The sequence below is a fragment of the Lissotriton helveticus genome, chromosome 6 (genome assembly GCF_964261635.1).
Source record: "Lissotriton helveticus chromosome 6, aLisHel1.1, whole genome shotgun sequence".
Lineage (NCBI taxonomy): Eukaryota > Metazoa > Chordata > Amphibia > Caudata > Salamandridae > Lissotriton > Lissotriton helveticus.
This window is the reverse complement of record NC_136067.1, coordinates 368,345,347-368,366,524: the sequence shown is the minus strand read 5'-3', so window position 1 is coordinate 368,366,524 and position 21,178 is coordinate 368,345,347. Positions and strand designations below refer to the sequence as shown.

General features: G+C 44.5%; 1 protein-coding gene and 1 long non-coding RNA gene across 2 annotated transcripts in view; one reads left to right on the top strand and one right to left on the bottom strand.

Moving 5' to 3' along the window:
* The window catches only part of LOC144762577 (uncharacterized), a 177,967-nt gene that overhangs the window by 35,327 nt on the left and 121,462 nt on the right, over nt 1-21,178 (top strand). The window lies entirely within an intron of this gene.
* The window catches only part of PDIA6 (protein disulfide isomerase family A member 6), a 116,259-nt gene continuing 100,234 nt past the window's right edge, over nt 5,154-21,178 (bottom strand). Inside the window, exons 12-13 of the mRNA XM_078647801.1 lie at nt 8,563-8,659; nt 5,154-5,686 (exon numbers count right to left, since the gene is read on the bottom strand). Coding sequence (XP_078503927.1) covers nt 5,618-5,686; nt 8,563-8,659 — 166 coding nt within the window. The 3' untranslated portion in view covers nt 5,154-5,617. The remainder of the gene's footprint in view (nt 5,687-8,562; nt 8,660-21,178) is intronic.

The window sequence follows — 21,178 nt, the reverse complement described above, 5'->3', positions numbered from 1 at the left end:
CTCCCCCTCTCTAGCCACAACTCTACAGTCCTTTGTTTTTACTATAGCATAAGAACCCAGTCAATAAAGGAATCCTGTGGGATCCCTATAGCTATTTTTAATCTGCACTTACTCTTTTCCACCTCTACTCATATTACTCTCTAACATATGCCCCTCCACCACTCAGGCTGCACATTGGCAAAAAGAAAAGACCTCTGGCAAGGAGCCCCCTTACGTGGCCCGTTGGGCATACCAGCGCCGGCCCAATGAGGAGCTGCCCGATGATGTAACCTCCTGGCTACATCATCCTGGCTTCCCTCAGTTGTACACCTCTTGGATGTGTGAGGGCCCTTGCTCCTAAAGGGCACTATTACCCAGTCTATCCTTCCTCCTGACAACTGGCACATCACCCCACTTTGCCCCTGCCCAGCCACACGCACCCCCTTCCACATCTCCTTTTCCTGTCTCCTCTAGGAACGGCATACCCCTGTTCTCGCCAGACAAGATCTGTGTCAGTGTCAGCATTTTGAATTTCTCCTTCCAGAGGAAGGTCTTGAGATGGCACAAATTCTAAAATGGGATGAAGGATCTGTCCATCATAGGCACCAGAAAGTACCACATTCTCGTTCTGGCACTCTCAACAGTCCCTTTGGTCAAAACGGCTTGCATTTCCTGGTGCAAAATTGAAATATGGTCATCTGTCAGTCGCTGGGGGAAGAGGGACAGTGAAGGGTGCAGCGGATAAGAGGACGAGTAATGATCTGCAGGTACTACCTGACTCCTGCCTCCCACCGAGTGGCTGTGCTCCTCTAAGGGCATGCTAAAGGTGTTTAGCAGTTGAAGCTGCAAGGATAGCACTGGACTTGGCAGCCTGTTTTGGCCGCAGACAACTATTTAGCAATATATTGTTGGCATGGGGCTAGTATCTGCTATAGCTTTGTAATGCTTCTATTATATATATCTGATTAAGTACCCTCCAGCCATACATTATAAGGATAGTGCAAGTTACTGGGCTTTGTGTGATCGAACAGAGGAACAGGGGTTTAGGCAGAGTTACTTTATACGGTCAAGCCATGCCGCGGTGACCTGCAATAGCCTTGTACTTTATTCCTTATAAACAATCACACGGTCATCCTTCGCACAAACTGCTTAAATCCTTAGTGTTTTGCTCTTTAACATGAAAGAGATAGTATAGCTGCAGACATGGAAAATAAAATCAGCACAGTATCTTTTCTGTGAAATTAGACAACATTTATAATATTTTGAAAAAGGAAAAAAAATTTTTTGTAGAATTTTAATTTAAATCAGATCAAAGAAAAGCTGTAGCCCAGGATTGCAGAAAAATACAGAGCTATACTGTCATATAACGACCTAAGCATGCACAAAATAAGCATGCTGATTTTGGAAAAGGGGGGTGGTGATGGACAGAGTTTCTGAATGATGCAGAATACTCTTACCAAGTCAAGAGATCATGGTTTTAATCCATCACCGTTTTTTAGCTCAATGCACCATCCCAGCTCAGAACCTGGCTATATGCAAATTAGTCTGTTCCTGTCCCAGTGCATGATGGGAACAGGGCAAACCAAACTACCAAGCCAATTCTTATACTGGGAAGGAAACAAGCTTCCGGGGACCGGTTTCTGGCATCACAGCCTTCTTCGGCCCGGCTTGCTTGAATCCTGATGGTGCAATGAGCAAGGGACTCACGTCTGAGCATACCCTCCCACACATAGTGTGGATAAAACCGATTTTGGAAAAGGGGGGTGGTGATGGACAGAGTTTCTGAATGATGCAGAATACTCTTACCAAGTCAAGAGATCATGGTTTTAATCCATCACCGTTTTTTAGCTCAATGCACCATCCCAGCTCAGAACCTGGCTATATGCAAATTAGTCTGTTCCTGTCCCAGTGCATGATGGGAACAGGGCAAACCAAACTACCAAGCCAATTCTTATACTGCATCATTCAGAAACTCTGTCCATCACCACCCCCCTTTTCCAAAATCGGTTTTATCCACACTATGTGTGGGAGGGTATACTCAGACGTGAGTCCCTTGCTCATTGCACCATCAGGATTCAAGCAAGCCGGTCCGAAGAAGGCTGTGATGCCAGAAACCGGTCCCCGGAAGCTTGTTTCCTTCCCAGTATAAGAATTGGCTTGGTAGTTTGGTTTGCCCTGTTCCCATCATGCACTGGGACAGGAACAGACTAATTTGCATATAGCCAGGTTCTGAGCTGGGCTGGTGCAGTGAGCTAAAAAACGGCGATGGATTAAAACCATGATCTCTTGACTTGGTAAGAGTATTCTGCATCATTCAGAAACTCTGTCCATCACCACCCCCCTTTTCCAAAATCGGTTTTATCCACACTATGTGTGGGAGGGTATACTCAGACGTGAGTCCCTTGCTCATTGCACCATCAGGATTCAAGCAAGCCGGGCCGAAGAAGGCTGTGATGCCAGAAACCGGTCCCCGGAAGCTTGTTTCCTTCCCAGTATAAGAATTGGCATGGTAGTTTGGTTTGCCCTGTTCCCATCATGCACTGGGACAGGAACAGACTAATTTGCATATAGCCAGGTTCTGAGCTGGTGCAGTGAGCTAAAAAACGGCGATGGATTAAAACCATGATCTCTTGACTTGGTAAGAGTATTCTGCATCATTCAGAAACTCTGTCCATCACCACCCCCCTTTTCCAAAATCGGTTTTATCCACACTATGTGTGGGAGGGTATACTCAGACGTGAGTCCCTTGCTCATTGCACCATCAGGATTCAAGCAAGCCAGGCCGAAGAAGGCTGTGATGCCAGAAACCGGTCCCCGGAAGCTTGTTTCCTTCCCAGTATAAGAATTGGCTTGGTAGTTTGGTTTGCCCTGTTCCCATCATGCACTGGGACAGGAACAGACTAATTTGCATATAGCCAGGTGCTGGGCTGGGCTGGTGCAGTGAGCTAAAAAACGGTGATGGATTAAAACCATGATCTCTTGACTTGGTAAGAGTATTCTGCATCATTCAGAAACTCTGTCCATCACCACCCCCCTTTTCCAAAATCAAAATAAGCATGCTGCCATAAATAATTTTCTCCTGATCACTGTTCCTTTTAGAAAAGAGTATCAGAAGGAGGCCAGGGCCCTGGAGACCACAGCGAGGCAGCGAATGACAGCTGGAGGCAGCACCTGCCTCTTTCTCGGGTCTCCACAGACCTAATGGAGGGGAAACAGTCCAGTCTTTACAACGCAGGCTGAGACATGCTTGCCGTTTCCCCGCAAGCGAAACCTTGCTTGCATTAACCACGCATACGCAAGGTTAGGGCAGTTTGTGGTCTAGATGCGAGGATGGGCGGGCCCAGAAAAAGGAAGGAGAGGGAGCTCCGGGGCGTGGTCTGGTAAGTGGGGCTGTGGATGGTTTTGTAGTGGGGGGTTGGAGTCTTTTGTAGGGATGGGGTAGTTTTTAGGGCTCAGAGCTGCTTTCAGGGCTCAGGGTTGTTTCTAGTGCTGGGAGGGGATCTTTTTTTAGGGCTCGGGAGGGGGGTGGTCGTTTTTAGGACTTGGAAGGAGTCAGGGTTGTTTTTAGGGCAGAGGGCTGAGGGCTGGGGCTTGGGTGTGATCTTTACCACACAAATCCCTTTACTAGTCATGCCTTTACCACGAAATTACACGATAAAGGCATGCGTGGTAAACGCAAGCATGGGAAGGCATGGGTGGAAAAGGCATGCGTTCGCTGTTCGGGAAGCGTTATCATGGCATGTGTGGTTTAGCCATGCGTGCCTCTGTCATACAACTGAGGGAAGCCGTGGAATACAGGTGGCACACTGCCAGTGCCAGCTGAAAAGTTAATGGTCAGCTCCGGTTCACTGCGGACACTGCACTGACAATTAAAAGCATGCTGCACTGACCAGCTGCTCTCATGTAGCCCTTTTCGGCTTGCAACACGGCTCTCAATGGGAGTAGAGATTGTAGCTTTGGGAAAGGAGTCGAGTGGGAAAGTTACAGGACACCATGTAAGGGTTTTCTGCATGAGGAGTAATAAGGGCACCCAATGTTAAGGGTTCTGTGCCTGATGGAAAAAGTCAAGGATTTAAATGTTCATTATTGGAACAAAGTGGATGTCGGCAGGTCACAAGTTCGAATCCCGGCTAGGTGGACTCAGTCTTCCATCCTCCCAAAGGATGGTAAACAGAGCACAATAAATTGTTATTTGCAGCACTTAGAAACAACCCAAGTGTTGCATGATGTACTATATAAAAAGCAAGTTGCTACGGTTATGTACGGCTCCCCCATTAGTCATCAACGCTGCGCTGTTTTTATGAGCAAGGGAAGAGGATGTAAAATCGTAGATGGGAAAACTGAACATGGAGAGGTTTGTCACCCTGGGATTCTGTGTGACACCTAGGCAGCTCGAGCTTCACTCTGATGTCCAATTGATGCAACGTAGAATTCCTTAGTGAAAACCATCCCTGTTAATTTGCAATTACCCACCTCTAGCTCTATAGCTCATCATATAAGTGGATGCCCAAAATATCAGACCCAGCAGATACCAGCAGCTCTTCATTCATATCAAGGACCTCAACAGGTTGCTTGTGACCCACTTTTAGAGCCTACATCGACACCCCAGAAAGAAACTGGAACCTTGGTGCCACCAATACAATATTTTCAGATACAACATGAGATGCTCATAAGAAAATTTGAAAATACTCCTCCCAAAAATAAATCAATACATTATAAAAAATTAAAAAATGGTGAGCAACGTGCTTCTTGTGGGCTGAACTCCGAGCATTGCAGAATAGCTACAACTAGGTGCTGGCACCCAATATACTGCTACTTAGTAATGCAAACATGACATGCCTATAATGTGGCGTGTTAGGTGGGTCTATAGTGGACGTAAATCAGGCCTGATGATAAAGACGTGCGCCGTTATGTACGTATCTCATTCCCTACAAAAAAATGAGGAATCTGATACAGGAAGAACATGGTTGAGTTGTAGTATCGTGACATATACAAATCAGAATCCTCATACACCGAACTATGAAAGATTGTTTACATTTATAAAAAAAGATTGAATTTGTCACAGGATAGTTCTACCCTGGACTACCTAACTTATCATGACAAAGGACCACATAGACATAAAACATTCATAGTTAATTTTAAATAAAACACCAACAATGTTGATACATAAAAAGTAAGGACTCTGTCAAAAATAACTTTATTTTTGAATTGACAAAATCTGGCCGACCTTTGATAAATGAGAACAAACTTGATTTTTAAACAGGTTAAAGTAACAGCTCAGGAAACATTCAAAAACACTGTGTAAACAAGAAATAAAAAACAAACTAAACATAAACCTTTCCCCGGGATGCTACGATGAAAAGCATAAACTGTGGTAGTTGTCCATAGTGGATGTTGTCATGTCCAAACCGATCCGTTATGTAGAATACAATCAAATTCACTGTTACGATAATTCACAGAATTTTCTCAGTGTGTTCTTGAGAGGCACACAGTTCATTGTTAGAAATGCAAATCCACTCCAAGAAATGTTGCTTTTTAAAAAGGCCACCGATGAAATCCTCTTGCTAGGCAGAACATTCTGTCCCACTTCTGCAATTTCTCCCAAGAACATAACAATTCCCAAGTTTACCCAATGATTTCACAGTTCATCTTTGTCAAAGTCATCAAGATCCACATCACTAAGATCAATTTCTTCTTCAGCCGGTAACTGTGAAAGAGAAGGTGCATTTGTTTAAAACAAAGTGAAGAATTTATTGTGCCAATTTTCTCAAAATATTCAAAACGAATGACATGCTGTTAACGAAAAAGAGCCTCAGGTCTAGCTTTCAGCCTGGTCAGACAACGATTAGAAACAATTATAAAATCCACTGTTCTCATTAATTAAATATGTAACGAAAATATACATGTATTATTACTATTATTGCTGTAGTAGCTGATGTCTTAATTTGTAAAAATAAAGAAATGCCAGGGCCCTCGTGAATAGGCCACTGCAGCTTATACCATCCATTGCCCCTGCCAGTGTCGCCAATGTTAGTACCAACCCAACTACGAACCATCACACTCCGACAAGTGTGACAATTCAGACTATTCCAGCCCCCAAAGCTATAAGAATAGCTTGGGAGCCAGGTGATAATCATTTTAATGTATACTGATTGATAAACAACTGCTGTACAGCTAATCTCTAAATTAGCTAAACTGGGCCACCAGGTGGCAGACTGCCACATGTGCCGATATTGACAGTGCTGGTGCAGAGGATCGGAAACCACCAGCTTAAATTCAGTACTGCTTACAAGTGAGAGAAAAAGAAGCCAAATTCCTAGGCACGGTTCTTGTGCGTTTAGTTAGTCGTGACTGCTACCAAGCTTTGGCAGTCAGTAGGTCGGATTTTATGTTTTAATGAAAAGAGTGAGGGGCAGGAGGGACCAGTCAGGAGATCTCACACAGGGGAGGAAACAATACTGTAATATCCCAATTTCCAAGTACACAGATCAGCTCGTGTGGCCTTGGGAACACCAACGTTCAGTTCACCGAAAACAGAGCGGAGACACACACTGACGTCAGCACATAGGCCAGCTCACTGCAGAGTAGGCATAGCATCACAACGTTGAACTTCTCCATGTAGAAGTCGAATTTCAAGCCACAAGCTAGTAATCCAGACAACGAGGAACTGCCAGCTAATTTACTGGTGAGGAACTGGGTCTGAGTCGCAAAAGACAAATACATCACAAAGTACACTGTCATCATATCAAGCAACACACATGCTCTAAATCATACCGAGTCCAATTTCTATAAGCACCGTGACTTCTAGTTTCAACAAATGATTATGTTCGATTGCACGTAAAATGACAGACATCGTGAGTTTACCCCAATAGGAGAAATAGAGACATCCTCACTATAAAAGCAAAAATGCTATTTTTCCTATGGTACTTTTTGACTTTGTTTCCCTTTCCTATTGGTTTTATTCTTTGCACTGTATGTAGTATTAAGTATTTGCATCGGTTGATACCATTGGGATTCGTTTTTACTCATTATATTCTTTGTACCAGGTTTACTATATATATTTCAATAAAGCTTTCTAAACTTAAAAAAAAGAAACATCCTCACTAAATGCATCAAATATTTCGAGCCAAGACCGGCCTACAAAATTTGAAAACTGATGTAAATTTCTAGCCTCAATAGCAGCCACGTATCTTTTGCATCGTATAGTTATTAAAATTGGAATAACTGAACTCGATCAATATTAGCACTTTATTAAGACCACCATAAAAGAGCCACTCTAAAAGAAAATACTAGATTGGTTATCGGAGCATGGTTGTTGTAACAATGGGTTTCTAAACTTTGGTTTTTCGGGTCCCAGGAAAAACAAAAAAGACTAATAATGTACAATGGTGTATTCTGGTATGCTTAGTGGGGTTTGGGGCTGGAACAAGCAAAGAATAACCAAAAGGGGGAGCAGCTGACAGATGTAAAATAGTCCCTTATGATTTGCAATGTAATAACTCCATTAGAGGATACACCTAAACAGCCAACTGAAATACTTCTCTAGGCTGAGCTAAGAAGAAATTTACAGTCTCAAGCCAATGGCTCAAGTAGGCTATCCAAAAAAGGGGAATGGTTTAAGAGAGTGGGTTAAACACCCTCCACATGAATACTGTAACCAATAGATCTTTGCAGTCAACCAGACCTAAATAAAATATATATATACCACAATGGTCACTGAGCTAGGAAATGCAAGTCTACACTATTCTCTGATAGCATTGCATAAGAAATGCTTATGGGTGTTGTATCAGTAACAGACACTGCCTAGGCAACTTGTACAAAGGGAAAGGTTATGTTTCAAGCATGCCAATGAACTCCATTTGTAATTTGACAATTCGAATTACTTCACATGGTTTTATGATTGCACAAGTGAAAAGTTCATGTACGTCAGCTGGTAAGAGTGTCTGGATTTTTTTACAAGCAAAGTCAATGTTAAATGTGAGTACAGAGATTCTGTGGCTACTGCACGAAAAAAAAGAAACTATGCAGTCATTCATGATCCGTACATTTAATGTCATTGCACTGAACATAATGGAAACAAACACTATCCTCAATGTGGGTGGATATTCCATTTATGCTTTAAATGTCTCTGATATCATAACTTTTAATATTCAACCGTTAAATACCCTTCCCAAATAGTAAAGCATTTGCTTCAGTTGGAATTTCCTGGAGAAGGTGCATGATAGTCTTGCCTAGCTGCGACTTCAACGTTCAACCACTTACTGCCTTTTTATCCCTCTTGAAGGCTGTTTTTCATCTTTCTTTTAGTACTGTTTTCTATCTTTCTCTTCCACGTTATATCTTCCTTTTCTGCCTGATAAACAAATTAGGCACTGCCTCATAGCCAAGCTACAACCTTTGACACGTTACATTTTCAGTAAACTGTACAGATTGTAACATTTTCAGCACTGAGTGTCAATAGGAAGAATAATTACATAAGACAGTATACTTTGACATTGTTGTACATGAGCACAGATGTGGAAAAACAAAAATCGCAATGGAAAGCAATAGTATGTCAATGGAATCCTGTGATTCATACATTACCTCGCCATCTTTACCATCCCAGGCCTCTACAGTGTTAATTTTAGGGATTGCCCCTCCGCCAACTGGTGCAGTAGATCCACGACCAAAGGATAATTCCCTGAAATAAAAGGAATGATTAACTATTGTGCGTGCACATTGCCTGACAAAAAAGAGGGTTTAATACTGAATGACACTAGTTGATCTTGTAGATTATAGGCACAATCGAATTTTATAGGACTGGCAAACACAAAAGGTCCGCTACGTTAGCAGGGGATGGGAGGTCAGGAGGGGACTTCTGGCGGATGAAAGTGGACATACGGTACCAGCTGCTAAATAAGACTACCTTGCTCTTAATCTTTAGGCTGCTCTCTCCTTCTGAAATGTGCTCTCTCCGGGAGTCCCTGTAAATCTTTACCCCCGTGAAATTCTCAAGCATCAACTTCGGGGCAGCACATCAAACGCAACAAAACAAGCACTTCACCAAGTCATAGCCACAACGTGCCAGTTCAGGAAATGGTTTCAGAGCGCATGCAGAACAGTCCAAATGACGTCCAGAAAGAAGCATGTACCACTGAAAAGCGATCAATGCTTTGCTACTACAACATGCTCACAGAGCAAGCAAATACTTAAATAGAATTCTAAGATGCAGGAGACTGCTAAAAAGGGTATGGGTGATTGGGAAGCCTAACTTTAGGAAAATCATGATCAAGAGTCCATTTGAAGAACCAATCTCACTCCATAAAGGCTCTCTGCAGAATTGCAGTCTAGTAGCTATAAAATAACATGAGTTAATTGGAACATGGAAAGTTGGTGGGAGTTAATTTGGAGAACATTAGTTGGAGATGATGGGAGGAGCTGAAGGTCACAACTATAATGAATAACTAGTTACTTACCCTTTGGTAATGCGGTTTCTGAAGGATACTCTTTCGAACCACAATTTCTCACTTTGTGAATATCCTCAGTTGCTCTTCTGTATCCAGAAAACTAAAATCCCTGCTCCTGCGTGCCACAGTTGATGTCATTCCTTGAACGGAGCCACCCATTAGCGCTATGTCAGTTGCTTTCATTAATCCGTCTGCACTCCGACGTGGACCAACTGAAATCCAATGCAGATTCCTAAATTGGGATCTTTTCATATGGAGGAAACCACACAACAGATAGGGGAGGTGGGAGGATGGTGAGGAAACAGCAATTTAAAGAATCCACCAGTAAGAGGATTACCGAAAGAATTTGGTTGCATCCCAACTATCTTGAATGGTTTTGGCTAGTGAAGGTCATAGTTCTCCTGGGGCCGCAGGCAACATTTCACCCACCATGTCCGAAAGTTTGTGACCCAACCCAAGTTTGGGTGAGGTGTCCAGTCCAGTGGACTCCTATAAGGCCATGTACCAGTCTGCATCATAAGGAGCAGCAAGTTTTTCCCTGTACCCTTCACTGTTATCTCCAGAAGACTGGTGGATCAGAGTCTGAGCCAAATAGCTGGTGTAATGTATGTGCGTAGCTGCACAGCAGTGGGATTGTGTCAGAGTCCGTGGGTTAAGTAAAGGCTGTGGCACATGCAAGATCTGGATTTGGCCTCGGCTTAGCTGAAGTCAGTTTGGAGTCAGACAGAACAATAGATTGCTGGTCCTCCTATGGCATCTGTGCCGGCATCTAAGAACCAGGGGCTGGTGTGGGTTTTGGCACCGAGCTGGACTCCAGTACAGAACCAGAGGTAAGTTCTAGGGGTCCAGACAGCATTGAGGGAGAACCTGCCACTGATAACTTGACTGGGAGGCCCAGCAGATCCTTGGTGCCATTAGGTGCACAAGAGAACTGGCAGTGTGCCACAGATGCACAGCATGGTATCTCGTAAGGTTTTGACCTGTCTGCAAAGTGGCAGATGGGCCCAGGAACTCGAGAGGCATCTGGAGCAGATATTAAGTCTGCTCCTCAGTAGACCAGGAGCAAGTCAGAGAGGCATGGCAACACTTATGGGCCTTCCCTGAAAAGTGACAGCAAGGTGCCAAGTCCCTCTTGGACATTTTGTCTTCCTTATTTGCCCTTAACCAAAGACTTCGACTGTGGTGAAGAGCGGCCTCCGGAACAGCTCTGCATTCTAGACTTAGACCAGGATCTGCGCAAAGTCTTCCAGTGCTTTGTCATATAAAGCTTTGCCTCAGGCTTTTGGGTACTACTGGGCACAATCGTCACAGGCCTTGGAGTCGTGAGACAAACCTTAGGACCAAAGTCACACCTTGTGCGGGATCTGTAACAGACATCCGTTTGCGACAGCCTCTACAAGGTTTAACCACTGCAGTCTAAGGGGGTACAAATTTTGTTTACAAGTTGAGAAAAAAAAAAAAAAAGCAGAGCTCTGTGTCTGCATCTAATGGCACAGAATGAAAGGAACGGAGGCCAGCGTGCATGGGTGGTATTTACATGCAGCTCCTTTTGGTACTTCTGGAAAGGCATGGCGTTGAAGCGGAGTCACGTGGCTCCCCTGCCAGCACACAGGGGCACTGCTTTTAATTTTCCAGATGTCGGCTTGCGCCCAGGGATATTCACAAGGCGAGAATCTGCGGTATAAGTATGCAGCAGAATAAAGTCTTAAAATAATCTACTGTGCTGTGCATCAATACACATTTTGGCGATGTGTGCGTTATCTAGCGCCAGTGATGGGGCAACATTTTAACCTACTTTCCTGGATGGTAAAAATGAACATTCCAACAGAAAGAATAAGTGCTACCCACCGTTTAAGACCACGTCCTAAATGAAAGTTACTTTCAAAATACTGATAATTATAGAATAATTTGACAAAGAGGACAAAAGGAAGCAAATAAATACTACTGAAACCCACATGCAGGTCTATGGACTTAAGGACTAGCGTTTGGCCAAAGAATCAAAATAAGGGCCATGTAACTTTGTTTAGACAATGTCGTAGACCGTGGGGTATGGAGACCTGGGTTCTGATCCTAGGGTTCCCACGTGATAAAAATGCAATAGACTGCTTTTTCTCCCATTTACACTGTTTCCAAATTTACCCAAAAGTGGAATATTTAAAATAAGCAAGACACCAGCATAAAATGCTAAATCTAGAGTAAATTGCTAGAAACCACAGTTATGCACAGCAAAAGGCTGCAGCATTAGGTACTGTAAAAACAAGATTTTTTTTAGGACCTTAAATAAACAATATCAGATGGCATGTACCTACCGAAAGAATAATGATCTCACACATCATGTGGCAAAACTCAGCTAGAATGAGCACTTCCCTTCCCTCAACAACCTCTAACCTCAAGCCCATCAGAATTTTCAATTCATACTTTTTTTACGTGCCCTCAACAATACCCTCAACAATACCTGTCGCGGGAAGGGAAAGCACATTACTGACATCAGAGCGGGAGTGATACATCTCAAACCTGCACTGACATCCCTCCCATCAGCTTGACGTTGGGGGTAAGGCATGTGGTCCTAGCGCAGAGATAACAAACCCAATTATTACTCAACTTATTGAGATATTCCTGTTGTGGGCCTTTCATGGCAGAAATGCAGAGCTGGGAATGAGGTAATCTAGGCAAACACATCACCGCTGCATGCGCTTTTACCAGCCAAGATGTTTTACCAAGGATCAGTAAAAGGTCTGATGCATTTCGAGCAAACAAACACATTAGTTCTTAGAGAGACAGAATAACAAGCATTTGCAATGCAATAGGTCCTGCATTTACGCGAGTTTAAGCTATTGGCATTGTAAATAATGCCCATTTTTGTTTTTTAAAATGTTAACAAAAGGCATTGTCATTTACAATGCCAATAGCTTAAACTTGCGTAAATGAGAGACCAATTGCATTGGAAATGCTTGTTCAAGTGTAAAACTGAGTGTGGCGCCACTTCAAGGACACTGCGCTCGGTTTCTTTTTCTTTTATTTTTTTTTAAACTTTAACACTGAGCCGATGTCCTTGAAGCGGACGCCACGCTCAGTTTTACAGTAAAAAAACAAGACAAAAAAAACCCCACAAACGGAGCGCGGTGTCCCTGAAGCAGGCACTGCGCCCACTATAAAAGTACAAAACAAAAGAAAATTCAACAGAGCGTGGTGTCTCAGAAATGGATGCCACGCTCAGTATTAAAGAAAAATAAATTAACGGAGCGCGGTGTTACTAAAGTGGGCTCCGCGCTCAGGATACAAATAAAAAAATATAGCAGCTGCCATTATCCCCATAAGTGGCCATAAACAAAATAGTGCTCACTCCCTAGATAAAGCCGACCGTGTACGGAGCCAAGTAAGAAGAGATCTGGTCGTCATGAGCGGTCACAAATGGAGACAGGGCGGTTACAAGGAGGGACTAACAAGCCTCATAATGAATCAGAGGCCAGCATTTACCAAGAACAAGGAAACCAGCGAATCAAAAATTTGGGGAGAGCAAGGAAGTGACTGACTACTGGACGGCAGTCCTTAATGATATAGACGCACAATTCAATACAGAGATCCCCCGCTTCCCGGCCTACACACTCCTGGGGCTCCCAAAAGCACTTACATTCCCACTAAAGTCGATCAGAGGGAAGCAAATGGGGCTAGCAATGGGGGATGATGTTCAACATATCCTTTCGCTTTAGGGAACCACAAGGCGTTCCACGCACACGGGCTGGCTACACAAACTTTGGCATCTGTTGAGCATGGAGCGGATTCAAGCCACCCTTACTCAATCCACAGCATCATTCACTACCATCTAGCAGCCCTTTATTTCCCTCTTAGCCAAAGAATTCAATGAGATTACATGTCCAAAATACCTCAGACTACTGCGGCTAACAGGTACTTCTTCCCAAGCTGACACTACCAAATAATTAGAACTGAGTTGGCACTCTAACTTGGTGCCATCGCGGGGGGGAGGGAGGGTGCGGCACACTGGATGGGGAGGGGCGTTGGGGGTTTGTTGTCATTTCAAGGAGCGGTTGGGTATGCAATTAAGGATGCTCGCCCCAAACGTGCTTTCATGGACACACTACATCCTTATGCCTGGCCACCTTCTATTTTAGGGGTGGGCGAGGATCATGTAGGGGGCTCGAAGGGGCATGTGCTTGTTGTAATGCATACTACTTGATGCTTGTGAAATTCAATAAAACAAAGTTAAACAAAAAATATGGGCGGAGAGAAGGTGAGGCTTACACAGCATACTTGACTACTGCATGCCTCGCAGAGTGAGCTGCACATGCGCGCTGCTGCTAGGCTCAACCTAAAAAGCATCTTTTAGCTGTGAAGCTGTAATTCAGTATGAAGTACAGGAGGAAGACAGGCCCCAAAGGAAGGCTCCAATGTTTGGAGCCCTTGTACCTCAGTTGTTAATCGATGCTTTAAACAAGCCACTCTGGCCGCAGCCCACATGGTTCCAGTTTTCCTGAAACTTTTTTAAATGCACTTTCATTTTCATGAATAAAGCTGCAGACAGCTCCGTGGATTTGAGGCACTTAGTTACTTTGCTATTTTTGTTGAGGACCACTTCAAAGGACGAGTACTTGGGTCTTGGCATACAAATCCGCCTCACTGCATTTATTTTCAGGAGCCTGGTATTTGACACCCACATTTGACTACTTTAGAATCGTAGTCCTGTTAAGTACGAAGTGCAGGTACGACACCCTTGACTTTTGGGGCAAACACTGAGTACGCTGTAAGTAAATGACTATCATATTAAAACAGAAGAAAACGAGGTTTATGAGTCAATGTTTAGGCAGGCATTGTGCTTGGACCCTGCTGTACAAACACATTAGTGAGATTATTGAAGTTCACATTTTTACGTGCAGGCGTCTGAGGTAGGAGAGGCGATCAAGATGTTAGAGGAGTAAAGCGGGAAAGGCAATGTTAAAAATAGGGGAGAGTTGCGACAGAGCGGGAAGGGAGAGTGAGACTGGAGTGAGTGAAGGGAAAGAAGAGTGATGGAGGCAAAGAGGATGAAAGTGAAGAAAGCAAAGGATGGATGGATTCGAGGGAGCAAGGAAGGAGGTAAATAGATTACGGATGGGGGAATAAGAATGGGTAAGAGAGGGGTGAAGAAAGGCTTCTGGCTTGGAGTAGCTAACAAATGAAAACGGTCTTAAAAGATGAGCTTTCATTACACACACAGCACCTTACAGTCTCTGTGGCTGAAACCCGGATTTGTCTGGCACACTGCAGCTCAGTTTTTACTCCTCAGGATGACTCCCTTTATTAATTCATTTGGGAAGTCAAAATGTGAAGCGGAACTAAATGGACCAGGTTGGCAAGCTCAAACAACGAGTTATTAAAAACAAAAACTCCCACCCACACACACATCAATTACCATGTCAGAAATACATGTGTGTCAGAACTGTTCCTCATGCTGCCCCTTACTGGAAGGGACAGCCTAAGAGGAGGGAGGGTCAGTGGGGTTCTGCACATAGTTCAGTATTAGTGCATTTGTTGTACACACTCAGTCAGCAAATGGTCTCACACACTCAAGAACTGAACTCTAGGCCAATTGTTTTGTATCAAAAGATATACTGGTTTTATTTTAGAACCAACAAGGTATCAAAATATACTTTCTCAGAATGGATTACTTTAGTTAAATACTTTTCAAATAGGCAATAGTCTCTTTGAATACAATAGTTACAGTTTGTTGCAATAGGCAACAGAATTTCAAACACAATGCAACATTGAGCTCAATGGGAATTTCTAGTTAAATGCAATTAATTACTTTGTAGATTACTTTTCTAACCACAGGACTGGATCCTAGATTCAGTCCCGGGACATGTGCTGTAAACAGTTAAGTAAAAGCGTTTTGGTTACAGTAGTGATTTTTAAGGAATATTATTGTATTTTAAAAGTTGACACCAATGTTATCCTGTGGAAGGAAATTAAGTTTGCAGGTAAAGTATGTTTGCGTTACTTTTGTAATCCAGTGCTTGGCTCCTAGGTTCAGCACTGGGACATCGATCTAAAACAGGCAAGTAATTACGTTTTTATCGTTGGCACGATTTTTAAAGAATGTTTGTAAGTTTCAAAAATCGACACTTAGAAACTTTTTCAACAAGAAGCAGGCAATGATATCCTATGGAAGGAAATTAAATTTACTGGTAAGCATGGTTAAAAATACTTTTCAGGGTCAGTACTGAGCTACAAGATGCAGCTCACCTGATAACAGGTGAGTAAATAGGAATTCATTGTTTGGCTGATTTTAGATGAATATTTTAAAGTTCCAAAACTCCACACTTGGAAGAATTTCCAAGTGAAACCAGTCAATGTTAGCCTATAGAAGAAATGTGAGTTATCGGCTTTTAGGTAAGTACTCGACTGGCAGAGTTAAGATCCTGGGCATAGACTCAGGGGTCTCTCTGGGTCAGGTAGGTACAGTTGGTACACCCTCAGCAGCACAGGGGCAGCCGGGTGCAGAGGTAGTTAGGCCCAATGTCATTCAATGAGAAGCAGGGGGCCTGCGGTTGGTGGCTGCTGTCACGCAGGCCACGCGGCTGTGGGAGCGGGACTCCTGGTCACTTGCTCAGGGCAAATGGGGAAGTAGATTAGGACCAAGGTTGCACTGCCAGGGGCACTTGGGCGGCTGGGTGCAGGGTGGTTTTGAGCCATCGGGCGCTCATTGTTATTCAATGGAGATCTTGGAAAGTGGACAAAGGCTGCAGGCTCGGGGACGGAGGATATTCAGGAGTGACCGACATTTTGAGGGGTAAGTTGGGATCTTGGAGGATAGGTAGGCACCCCGGAGTAGGGCACAGGGGCCCGGGTGCAGGGGTGTCTTTTGACATTGGGAAATCTTACCGTCTGCTGGTCGCGGTTGGAGGGGTCCCCGGTTCTGAGGTTGCAGGAGTCGTCGAGGAGGGTCCTTGGGCACTGAGTTTCAGGTCAGAATCGCTGGGGGGACGTCCTCAGGGTCTTTGTCCACGCGGGCACAGGCCGGGCTCGGTGGGTGCAGAGTGGGCTGGATTTGCGGTTCCTGGCTGGCACCAGGGGTATTGCTGTTTGAGCAGAACCACTGCTCGTGGGAGTCCCAGTCTCTAAGAGGGTCAAGGCAGGCAGGTCCTCAGAGGTTCTTGAGGTTGCTGTCCGCAAGAGACGCCGGGATTGAGCAGGTTCAAGGATCAACAGGCCTGTAGGACTGGGCCCAAGTCAGTTGGTGTCGTCCTCTTGTTGGCAGCTACACGGCAGGTCTTTTTCTTCTTGGTCTTCTTTCTTGTTTCGAAATCGGGATCTGAGGAAGGAAGGTTCAGGGTGCCCCTAAATACTAAAGTTAGGGGAGTTACAGGTAGGGGAAGGGCAGGGACCAATAGGTCCCTGTCCTGGGGTGAGTACACCCCCTATCCTGCTCCCCTCCTGTGGGAGGGGGGCAGGAGCCTATCTCTGATTGGGCAGGACTCCCCATCCTCAAGATGGCCGGAGCCGGATTTATGCTTCACCTCGCCTCTCCCAACTGAGGGGTGGAGTTGGCACAGGCTGGCACACCCACTTTCCTCACGTAGGGTTGCCTGCCAGAGTGGGGGTCAGAACTGGTGGGGGCCAGTTGCCGAGTACAGCAAGTGGTCTGGAGAAGCTCACAAAGGCGGCATGCCTTTGAAGCTTCCCCATGCTCATCCTGGGGGAGAAGACCTAGCAGCTCGACCAGGATGTGCATTGTTGCAGGCCCAGGAGAGTGGGGGCTCTCCACCCAGGGGTCCAGCAACATGTCTGCTGTGTGGCAGCCTAGGCAGCATCTCAGACAAGACGCTAGGTTAGGTTTCAGGGGGCATCTCCAAGATGCCCTCTGTAGTGCATTTTACATTAAATCCCACACTGGCTTCAGTGTGGGTTTAATGAGCTGAGAAGTTTGATATCAAACTTGTCAGTCTTTAGTGTAGCCATTATGGTGCATTGGATGGCCTCCAATTGCCTTAAATTGAATGTTGGGAAGACAGAGGTCATCATATTTGGTTGGGAAAAACTCTAACATCTGGACCCCTGATATGTGGCTTGAGGCCTTGGGAAAGCTACCAGTCCCCACCGGGAAGGCAAAAAATCTGGGTGTGATCATGGACCAAAATCTTGACTTGGGGATGAGGTTAGTGGAGTGGTCTCGTCCGGCTTCCATATCCTTAGGATATTAAGTTAAATAAAAAAAGTCTTCCAATCGATGGATTCAGGACAGCAGTCTCAGCCCTCATTTTGTTGCGCTTGGACTACTGTAACAGTCTGTACCTGAATAAAAAAAAAGAAACACGGGTACAGATTGCAGCTAGTTCAAAACGCGGCGGCAAGACTGGGATCCCCAGGTTCGCCTCTGTACGAGAGGGACTCAGGCAACTCCACTGGCTGCCTGTAATAAGATGTGCACAATTCAACCCCCTGTGCACTGTCTTCAAAGCTCTGATGGGTAGTGGCCCAGAGTTTTTGAGTAGGTTTTAAGTGATATGTGCCGGGAAGAGCGCTTCGCTCGGCCGAAGGCAGACTAGTTGCGATGCCACAAATACAAAAGGCCAGGTGGGAAGGAAACAGCTTCTCCTTCTGTGCAGCAAAAGCCTGGAATAGCCTGCCGGCGCATCTCAAGAATGCCTTGGAGCTCCTCTCCTTTAGAAAGGGGCTTAAGACCTGGTTATTTATGGATTAGATCCCCGTATTTTTGTCTCGGAAGGAAGTATATAGCGCCAGGACGCCCTTGGGTATAAGCGCGCTTTATAAGCTCCTAAATAAATAAATAAATGACACCTGGTATATTTATACTTGTCCGGGCGTGACTTTTTGACGTTGTGGCAGTGGAAACCTATGGATATGAACAAGTAGATACCTGAATTTAGAACTGCCTTGATAAAGTCTATAAAAGATGAAACACGTCAGGTAGTAGGGTGTCAGAACCGTGCTAGCACCTCTATGTTACAATAATTTGCTTTTGTTCACACAGGACTTGATTGAAAACAACAAACCAACATTTGAGGTGTGGTAATTTTCCCAGCCGGGACCACTACTACCAAATTTGAATTTATTACAGCAAAGGAGGTGAAGGGTTACCTGTACCATGAGATGTATAATGTATGAGTCGCTCCATAACATGTTTAAATTGCCAGAATACCCATGTACACCTGACATAATGTATTATTGGCAAAAATATAATGATGTAACACGTGCGAATGAACAAAAAAACAAACTCTCAATAAAGAAATTTTAAACAAAAAAAAATAGGAGGTGAAGGGTGTCAAAAATTATGTAGCAATGATAGAAGATGGGAGGACTACTACATATTACCTTTGGTAACTATCTTCTGATGAATACTCTAACCACAGATTACTCCCCTAGGAATATCCCTTGAAGCCAGACTAAATCTGGAGATTTTATTTTCCAGCAACTCCTGTGTGATGATAGAAAACGTCGTGCAACTCGGCATCAGTTTTGTCCCGCCCCAGAAGTGATTTCAGGGCCACATATAACCAAAACTTGTGTGTAGACATCAGTTTCTGATATTTGTACATGTCAGACTCCGATCCCTCAGTAATCAGATTTAACAATGTGTAGCTATCGAATTGAAAACTTTAAGATGCAGAAAAGAGTCCATTCCAAAGTACGTGAAGGAAGAAGCACTGGTGCTGAATCTGCAGTTAGATAAGAGAATTCACCAGAAAGAGCAGAATCAAAGGTAAGTAACCTGTTCTTCTGATGTTTACTTCAAACTGCAGATTCCTGACCGGACGAGTAGATACCAAAGCAGTTCCTCCCTAGGGTGGTGGGTCTGTGGAATGGCAGACCAATAAGTCATGCATGACTGAACAGGCACAGTGCCCCTTGCGACGAACTTGGCTATCTAGACACTAGTGCTTTGTGAACCGATACACAAGCTGGTAGATGCCTAAGAGAAGAACTTAGCGCATCAGCGTGGGGATAGCTGTCTTAGCTCTGAAAGAATGTGCTCGGAAGCCTTCCAAAGGCTGTTTTGTGGCTAGTTCTTAGCCAATATTAATGCAAAGCACAATCCATCCATCTGAAAGGGGTCCAGTTTTGCACTGGTTTGGTTTGTTCCAGAGAAGGCCACATAATCATGCATCCAATGGCCCTTGTTACAACTGATGTAGAAGTTCAGAGCTATCTTTGGATCTTAGTGATGGAGTCTTTCTTCCTCCTTGGATGACTGAGTTGGCCAGTTACCCTAGAATGTAACAGACTGCCCAATGAGGAAAAAGGTTTCAACTTTTGGAAGGAATGCTGCTTTAGCTCTCAGAACTAGATTGCCCGGAAGAAAGGTAGTATACAGGGGATGGACAGAGTGTGTGCAAGTCACTCGAGCAACAAGCTGACATGTTCGCTATGAGGAACGCTCTCTTAAAGGTTGGTAACCTTAGAGGGCAGTTGTGCTTTAGCTCAAATGTGGTATCACAAAGTTTTGGCAAAAGCATGTGGGTCAGCCATTTCAGAAAAAACATCACAACAGGTGATTTTAACAGTGATGGCTGATTAGGCAGTCGGAGCACAGGAGATAAGACAGACAAATAATCTTAAACTGCAGTGACATTATGGGTTGCTTTGCTACAGATTGGGAGAACATCACATATTTAGACTTGCAATGGTTGGATGTGGCGAGACAAAAACCAAGCTTTTATCAGCGTTCAACAAAAAAGGTTTTGGTGGAGGGCTACCTGGCCGCCAGAATGACATTCACTACTTTGGGAGGGAGGTTAAAAGCAGCTAACTGTCGCTCCTTAATATCCAAGCATGGAGGTGTAAATTGTACAGACTAGTGGGGGATGGGGGGAGGGGCAAGCAGAATCTTGCCCTGCAGATGAAACAGAAGATTCTCCCAAAGAGGCCACTGAATCAGAGCACAGATACTCTTAGCCAGAAGATCTTGGAGTAAGTACCGGGATTTGCCACTGGTTCAACTGCAGTACAGCAGCCACCACTGCAGGTCTTTCACAGTCTACTTTGACACCCGGATGGAAATTAGACAGGTTAATTTGGTGCCGAGTTCCCTGAGATTTTGCATGTCCCAAGCATACAAAAATGGTAACATGACCTCCCTGAAGGCTTGAAGGTGTTGCAATGTCGCTGACTGCTCTAGGCAGTTGGCCTAAATAGGAACTAGTTGAAGATTCGGCTCCGTCGCAGCTAAATGATACCAAGATTGTGAGGTACCCTGACATCCACACGACTTAAGAAGAGTGGTGGGAAGTAGGGTTGTCACACTTTGATTCCTTATGCTTCTAGGACTTTGACTCGCATGATTAATTGGAGTGGAGGGATGGTCTTTCTCTGGAATGGCCTGTGGAACATGACCACGTCCTTGATCGAGACCAGGCCTTGTGTGCTTTTCTGCATTGTTCCACAATGTAGTTTGGCCTTGGGATTCCAGATGGCCTACCGGTTACTGTTTGTGGAAATCATTGCCTGGTTTAAATCATGTAGTTTTGGGAGAAGATAAGATCCTTGAACACTGGAAAAGGTTTGCCGAAAAAGTGTTATCAGTAACAGAATTGAGGGAGCGAGCTACGGATCCACATCCGTTAGCGCAGAAAGAAAGGGACTGATGTCAATGGACGGAGGTCCCACCATAACATTTACGTGGGAGGAACCAAAAGCTGAGCTGCAAGATAGCACCTACTAGTGCACACATAAATTGTTTAGAAAAGTCTCTGGATCCAAACTGGCGCCTTGGGGCATTCACAAGGTGAGAAATAAGTGGT